General features: G+C 37.2%; 1 protein-coding gene across 1 annotated transcript in view; it reads right to left on the minus strand.

The window, feature by feature from the left end:
* Window positions 1-8,211, minus strand: part of LOC107723139 (alanine aminotransferase 2-like) — an 18,956-nt gene that overhangs the window by 1,309 nt on the left and 9,436 nt on the right. The window contains exons 2-10 of the mRNA XM_016531667.1: window positions 5,897-5,986; window positions 4,036-4,144; window positions 3,666-3,799; window positions 3,348-3,591; window positions 2,578-2,657; window positions 1,657-1,793; window positions 1,003-1,177; window positions 661-816; window positions 124-236 (exon numbers count right to left, since the gene is read on the minus strand). Coding sequence (XP_016387153.1) covers window positions 124-236; window positions 661-816; window positions 1,003-1,177; window positions 1,657-1,793; window positions 2,578-2,657; window positions 3,348-3,591; window positions 3,666-3,799; window positions 4,036-4,144; window positions 5,897-5,986 — 1,238 coding nt within the window. The remainder of the gene's footprint in view (window positions 1-123; window positions 237-660; window positions 817-1,002; window positions 1,178-1,656; window positions 1,794-2,577; window positions 2,658-3,347; window positions 3,592-3,665; window positions 3,800-4,035; window positions 4,145-5,896; window positions 5,987-8,211) is intronic.

Genomic DNA, 8,211 nt, shown 5'->3' on the forward strand with positions numbered 1-8,211 from the left:
AAAAAAAAAAAAAGACCAATTATGGCAGATTTCAAATCATGTTCTAACAGGAAGTCATGGGTGGGGAAAAATTCACCTGATATATAAATAAAATATTTGAATTTGTTTGATCAACAACTTTACCTGAAATGATATGTTCCATCTTTCTGCCCAAAGCCACTACCAGGAACAACACAGATTCCTGTCTCCTCTAGCAATCTCAGACAGTAAAACATGTCAGGCTGCATTCCTAGAGCCTGCCGAACCAAATTCAGACACACAACCTCAGTGACAGCTCAGACTTGCATTTCTAACTTTCTTCTGATGTATTTCAAGTATGTCTTTTTTTTTTTTTGAGTTACAAAACACAGAAGTTTCATTCGAGTAGAAGAGCAGTGCAAACATCAAGCGTAATTATGTAACAAAAGTTACTATTATCTGTTGCAAACTACCATTCTGCAAGCAATTATTCACTCAGTTCTTAATGACTGAACTGTTCTGAACTAGTTCTACTGGTTACATCCTTTTTAATCAGACAACACTTAGATCAGTGGCGCTGAAAAGAAGTTTACTGTGAATAATGCAGAGTTCCATGGAAACTAGTGGATCACAATACCAAAAGCAAAAAAAAAAAAACACTCCACTAGAGAGCTCAAGTGTTGGTGAAGTAGGAGCACTTGCCTTGGCTTCCTCCACTGCCTTAGGAGGAATAAAGATTCGAGGGAAGGCATACATGGCCCCCTGGACGGGATTACACTTGATTCCTGGAACTGCATTCAGGATCTGCTCAGTTAGTTTAGCTTTGTCTGCTAAAGCACCCAGCACTGATGATTTCTCCTGAAAGAGATCAAACAAACACAATGATGCCCAGTCAAACCCAAACATAAAAATTCTTCAGGGATGTTTATGTAATAACAGGTTACTGATGCGTAACATTTAGAGTTTTACATACTAGAAACCACATAACAATCGCATTACTGTCAGTGTCGGCACACAATGTGCTTTACTTCACCAGACACTAACCTGGTGGAACTGTTTGTACGAATGCTCGTCTGGTTGTGGAGGGTTGACAATCACATCCATTGCAGCCTGGCCAGCCAAGGGGGGACACAGACGAACTGATAAAAGCTTGACCAGCTGGGCCTTGACCTCAGGATCCATGTTGATCACCTCCATATATCCACCCCTGAAGCCACATCTGTGGAACGACATGGACACGCCACCACGGGTTCTCAAAACTGCTGGACAAGTTTGCCATGTTCATTAGCCAAAAACATAAATATCTGAGGTTTTGTCAGAGAAACACTAAATTCCAGTCAGGCCACATTCCACAAAGTATCAGAGGAATCTTTTGGTCTTTTGAACAACTAGACGAATGGGTTTAACAAATATTAATGCAACAATGCCTTAGGCCAGCACATTGAGCTACCATTAAAATTTTACCAGTTCATGTCCTTACAAATGCCAACTTCACACTGAAGGTGGAGGATATTTCTACATCACGTCTATTTAAAATCGCAAATTATAAAGCCAGACGATGTCTAAATGTGTTTCAGGATACTGTGGTCATGTCATGTGAAGTTGTGTGAAGGGTCACTGAAAGCTGATCTTAAGGAGGCCATCTCAAATTAAGGCACATGCTTTCCACTGCAGTGGTTCAAGAACAGGAATACTCACTCTCCCGTGTAGCCTTTGGAAGTGGAATGGAAGGAGGCGAGCTCCACGCTGTTGAAGTACTCGGGACCCATCTCATAGAGCACCTTCTTGAAGGAGTGGAACTGACAGTCAGGAGTATACACATTGTCCTGATACACCTGCCAGCAACAGAACAAACCAACATTTGGGTACATAATAGTCGTATGGGAGTCAGATGTGTTAAATTAGAAGGATTCAGGCAACTGAGGCACACATACTTCGGAATAGTTTCAAACTTAAATACACACTAACGTTGAGAAGTTTGTAGTCGCTACAATTTTTTTGATGATCTTGAAAGAAGTCTCTTATGCTCATCAAGGCTGCATTTATTTGATGAAAAATACTATATTTTAAAATGAAAAGCATTCCTGTAGCTCAATCAGTAGAGTATGGTACTAACAACATCATGGTTATGGGTTTCATTGCCAGGGAATGCATGGACTGATAAAGCATATACCTTAAATGCAATGCAAGTCGCTTTGGATAAAACCGTCTGCAAAGTGCATGAATGTAAATCTAAAATGCAATTTATTCCTCTGACATCAGCAGTCTTAAAAAAAAAAATTGTTCTAATATGCTGATTTGGTGCTGAAGAAACATTTCTTACTATTATTATTGTTGCTTAATATTTTTGTGGAAACCATGATACATTTCTTTTAAGATTCTTTGATGAATAGAACGTTTAAAGAGAATATTTATTTGAAATAGAAACTTCTTGTAACATTACAAAATGTCTTTACGGTCACTCTGGTCAATTTAATGCATCCTTGCTAAATAAAAGTAAAAAAATAAAAAAATAAAAAACACTGGCCCAAAACATTTGAATGGTAGTACATGTTTAAAGATAGCTCAACTATTTTCTTATTCAAATTGTAAATGCAAAAGAGCACATATTGAGATTACCTCATCTGACATAACAAAGAGATTCTCTTCATATGCAAAGTGCAGGACTTCTTCAATGCATTTTTTACTCTGGACCTGACCTGTAAAGAGTAAACAGGGATGAAGGAAGAGAGATGACAGAATTTAAAGGGATAGTTCACCTAAACATAAAAAATATATATATATATAGCATTAACATGATCAAACCTAGCACAGCGCATCTTGACATGCCATATTTTAATACAGTGATTCTCACATACATATTATATTTATAGTCTCTCTCTTCCATCAATGCAGATCAAAAATTGATGACTCATTCTGCAATCCAGATTTCATCTAACCACCTGAAGTGTCCAACTCCAAAAAAATGTGCATCAGCATCACATGAACCATCACAACACACATCATCACTCCAGAGACAGGATAGCACAAGCTTGGGCAGACCACAAAACGTATCCGACCAATTTGAATTCTACACAAAATATTCTATATTCTAATATATTTTTCATTCCATAAGCAACTTTCAGTAAATTATTGATTAAACTAGTTTCCGTTCATCAACACAAAACTATCAGCTTCAGAAGACTTGGAATATTGCCTACAAATCATATGGAAGTAATTTTAGATCTCTTCAGCCTCAGTCCCCACTCACGAGGGATCATGACTGGAAAAAGAACATGAGGGAGTAAAAGGGACATGTTCTTCTTTCCAGGACACCTGCTACTGGATCCAAACAAACACAAGGGCATTATGTTTCCTAGCACACAAGAATAGCTTCACATTATACCAACCAGTAGGGTTGCCAGGGTTAATGATGCAAATGACTTTTGGCTGACAGTGCAGTTTGGCAGCCTGATAAGCTCTGTAAAGTTCATTGATGTCCAGTGCCCAGCAGTTGTCCTCATCTAAGTAGTAGTTGACCTGTACCGCATCCATCTCGGAGATTGCAGCGGAGTAAAGCGGGTATTGAGGGATGGGGATCATTACACCGGTCCGAGAAGAATCTTTTCCAGACACCAGTAGGCGCAGAATAGTCTTAAAAACAAAGTTTGGTTTTGTTAGCAATGCGGGTCAAGTCTCTGACTGATTGTAAAGATACAACGACTTACCATAATGCCATCACTAGCCCCAGTGGTGAGGTAAATGTTTTCCCAGTCTGAAGGAACTCCTTCATCTCTTTGCTCTATGTATGCAGCGATGTCTTTGCGGATGCACTCCACGCCGGGACTTGCACTATATGACCCTGTAACAGAAACACATGCGCAAGCACTCATAAAGCACTTACTGCAGCAAAACACTGAATACAACCGAGTGTTGCGATACAGGTCTATTGTTTGCTGAGAACTGCATGATCTGCAATAACAGAAGATCATGGATCCTTTCCAATCGCTACACTGTAAACTGAGTTTTACATTTTGATTTATAACATGATCTTAACCAGTTTCAACAACACATCCTCAGAGGAACAAATGCACACACCGAGACTGTGTCCCCCACAGCCCTGCAGGATACGCCGTGCTCTCCATTTCGCATCCTCTGGGAAACTAGGGCTGTCCATCAGCTCAGGGAATGTGCAGAGAGCCACCACCTGCACAAATGAACACACAGATAAACCACACTCTTATTTGTCTGTAGTCAGTGAGTGCAATTTAAATGATTTTAGAGCAAATACAGACCAATGGTCTTTATGCACGTGTTCACTCTATGCACATGTATTTCCACTAAAATCGAAATGCTAAAAGTCCATTTGCAATTGCAATCAATGATATAATTATTCAAAACAATAAACTGCAATGGATTCGTTCAGAATCTGGCAATATTTCTTTATGTATTGTGTTGTAACTTGTAAGAATAATGTTCCATTGATTATTCATTCCTTTTGCACACTGAAGGGGAGGATCAGCAATTGGAGCAGGAACTTTGTTCCCAAATAGAGTCTGGACCAGATGGCTGGTGGAGTCCAGACCCTCCCAAAGTTTCCAAGCCATAATAACAATACATGTAAAAGGCAGCTTTCCTTTTCCTTTGACTCTATTTTCCTTAATTTTGACATGAGCTCAAGAATCATTTGTCCACACTGACCAGAAACTATGACTGTCATGCAAGCCTGAGAATCTGTTGGCTCTCAAGAAAACGTATTTCACAAGCTGCACATAAGCTTTTGTTCAGCTCATAATGAAAGGCTAGATCAACTCGGACTAAACTAGGCCAATCATAAGAGACTGTCTTCCACTGGAATTTGCAGTGTGTTCCAAAACTGTGAGTGGTCAACAAAAGCTGCTTTTCTTTCATGCCATACAACATTGAGCACAAGCTGGACTCCTCATTAACCTGAATAAACGTGTTCATGCTAAAAAGGTCACTGATTTTGTTTGCAGGTTCTATGTTGTTTTTACAGTCTAAATGAGCTGAAGAATCTGTTATGTAGTTTCAGGAGCATAGCATAATTCATAAAAAGACACTGTGTTGTGGCACAGTGAGTGAACGGTTCAGGGGAACCAAATATAAATGCTGCAAAAATGGGAAACAATGTGCTTCATTTAAACTTGCGATAACACTGAAGTACCAACAGATCTTTTCTTGCAATTGCTGTTGACTGGATTTTGAGATGTGGGCATTACATTTAAAAAATGGTGGTGATGTAGGCTATATGAGCTTGAGGGTTGAGGGTTTAAGTGGACTAAATTATTGAAGAATGTTCACAATCAGATCTATGACATGCATTTGGAAAATCAATAAAGTGAATCTACATTTTTATGCCGATTTTAATGCTATAATAACTTAATTCAAGATCAAGATAGTTGACTATGACAGTGTTTCCCAACCGGGGTGCCGTCTGTCGAGAGCAGGGGTGCAGTGTAAAAAATCATTTTTTAATATTTTTAAATTGCTAAAATGTTCAAAAAAGCATCTATAATTGTTAAATATCTGAACCTTACTGTTAGACCTACCTGAAAAACTGTCGTTATTTTTTATTTGTGCTATCATTATTAATTTCTTTACTTGTTCTTATTTTATTACTGACTGCTTACTTGTCATTTTTTATTCAATTCAAAGTTTGAAATCAAGCTATCTCGTGCTACTGCACCAAAATTACCCCACTGTAAAATTAAAAAAACACTGAGTGAACAAAAAAAAGTGAGATAGCTAGTTATAATGGTAATTAAACAATGTTTACATATGAATAAAAGCCTACATTAAAATCTATCATATACATAGGTCTTTTCATTAGAAATTAGCCTACTGATTGCCACCACTGATTCCAAAGGGTGCCGTGACTAAAAAAAGGTTGGGAAACACTGGACTATGAGACAGGAATAAGTTGTGCATTTTTGGTTACCTGTCTGAGAAAGGTGATTGGCTGTTGTCCCATGGCATGTGCATCACCGATGTTAGCTTTGATGACTTCAGAGAAGGGTTTCGTACCACCCTATTAGAAAATAAGAGAGGTGTCCATTATGTGATCAACACCCATACAACTCCACAAGTCTTCCCCAGAATTCATATTGCAAAGGATTCAAATAGACATGTCCTCGCATGCACCAGACAGCTGTAGAAAAAAAAAGATTGTCTACCAGTTTTGCAGTGAAAGCAGATGTTTGTCATGATGTTGGACATGCATAATTAGGTTTGGTCATGAAAGCCAGGTGTATCTGCTAAATTATATTCATATAAAACTAATGTTGTGAAATTAAGTTGTAGAACATTTTGTTTTTTAAATCAGGCTAAGTATCATGACCAACTACAGACATAAATCACTTCTGATGCCGTTGATTTTTCGTCATTGTAGTCCTCAAACCACTTTGTGAAGATTCTGCATTATCTAGTCACATGCTAAGGGCATGGCAACACAAAGTTCAACAGTCAATCAAGGTCACGTTATGAGATGACGAGACCATCAGGGTCTGAGGGGGGACCCTTGTCAAAGGTCTAGAAGTAGGCCTGTCACAATAATCAATATATCGACTTATCGCGCAATATATGTACATGACCTCAATAATTTTTGGTGATGCAATATATCGCCCATTATATTTACTTAAAAATTTATGTCACCGTACAGGCCTATCTAGAAGGCACCTGTTCATGGGCTATGAATAAAGTCCATTTCCTAAATGTCTCATCTGTCATTGCTGAGCATGCAAGCTCAAACATACTTCTGCGTCACGGTAAAGAGAGTTAGATAACATTACTGCTGAATGGTCAGCTTCACAGGAATCAGACACCTTTGTTGCACTGCTTTGATAATGGCACTACAAGTAATTCAGAAAGTGGACTAAATACTGTTTTATTCAAAGCAACCCTCATGGACATAAGAAAGAAAAGGGGAAAAAAATAATAAAGATGTGTCACTACAAGGCATGCAGGGCAGATCGTTTAGCATATTACTTCCAATCACCAAGCACATTTGGCATGAAAAGCAGTATATCCCTAAGGGAACGTCCTCACATCTACACAGTAACTAGTGTAGAATTAATGTTACAGCAAGTTTGAATATTTCTTATTTTAGTTATTCAAGTATTTTTTTTAATCCTAAATTTTTTTACAATTTCTTAATTTAAAAAGAAAAAAAGCTTTAACCCATTTAATCCCACCAGTAACATTTGTGACGAAAACCTACTTGAAGTTGTTGCTGTATTTTACAGTGTTGTCAACTAAATTAAAGTGCTTTGATTTCATGTCAATTTTCAGCATAACTGGTGTAAATGACCAGAGCAGTTTCCAGCTTAAACCTTTGAACGATTTTGTTATGCGTCAAAACTCCAGAAATTGAAGCATATTAAAAAGAATATTAATTCAACAACCATATTTGCTAAATATAATATTTAAAGGCTTTATTATGAATGCATTTTTAAAGCAACTCTGCCTCATATAAATCATCACTAAACAGTAGTCAGAATAGAGGTGTGACCAAAGAGAAATTCCCATGCTGACTAATTTAAAAAAAAAAAATGTTTACCTTTATTGTTTGCAACTTTCTATTGGGTCTACCTGAGCAATTTTTGACTGTATTCTAGCACTGGTTACAACTTTGAACAGGAATAAAACATACGTTCACACTTTTTTAAATGAAAAAACATGTTTGTTTTATTAGCGTGGTAAAATTAGTTTTAGGTTTGATATTCGCTGGATATTCGCCTAGGCTGCTTTAGGGACCATCTGCAAATTTACCTCTCAGTACAAAACGTACTAAAAAAAATAATAATTAAAAAATAAACAACACAAATTATGTTTACAACGCCATAGTAAATGCCTTGCAGGCAAACTGACAGGAAATATTTAACCAATATGTCGCCATAGACAATATCTCCCTTACTGTATGTACAGTACACAACTATTTTCTTTAAAAAATGACTATAATTCACCAAAAGAAAAAAAATTAATGTCCCAAAGGTTGTAGTACATTTGTAGTTACAAGACTGACTTACTACTGGTGAAATTTTTTCAATATCTCCCTTACTGTACATACAGTACATAATTAATTTAAAAAAACATTACTGTAATTGACCAAAAGGGTTTTTTCATATTCCAAAGGCTGTAGTACATTTGTAGTAACAAGACTGACTTACTACAGCTGAAATTTGGCCAATATCACCCTTACGGTACATACAGTACATAATTATTCTTAGAAAACAATTACTGTAATTCACCAAAAGG

Source organism: Sinocyclocheilus rhinocerous, unplaced genomic scaffold (assembly GCF_001515625.1).
Source record: "Sinocyclocheilus rhinocerous isolate Xijiao unplaced genomic scaffold, SAMN03320098_v1.1 scaffold725, whole genome shotgun sequence".
Lineage (NCBI taxonomy): Eukaryota > Metazoa > Chordata > Actinopteri > Cypriniformes > Cyprinidae > Sinocyclocheilus > Sinocyclocheilus rhinocerous.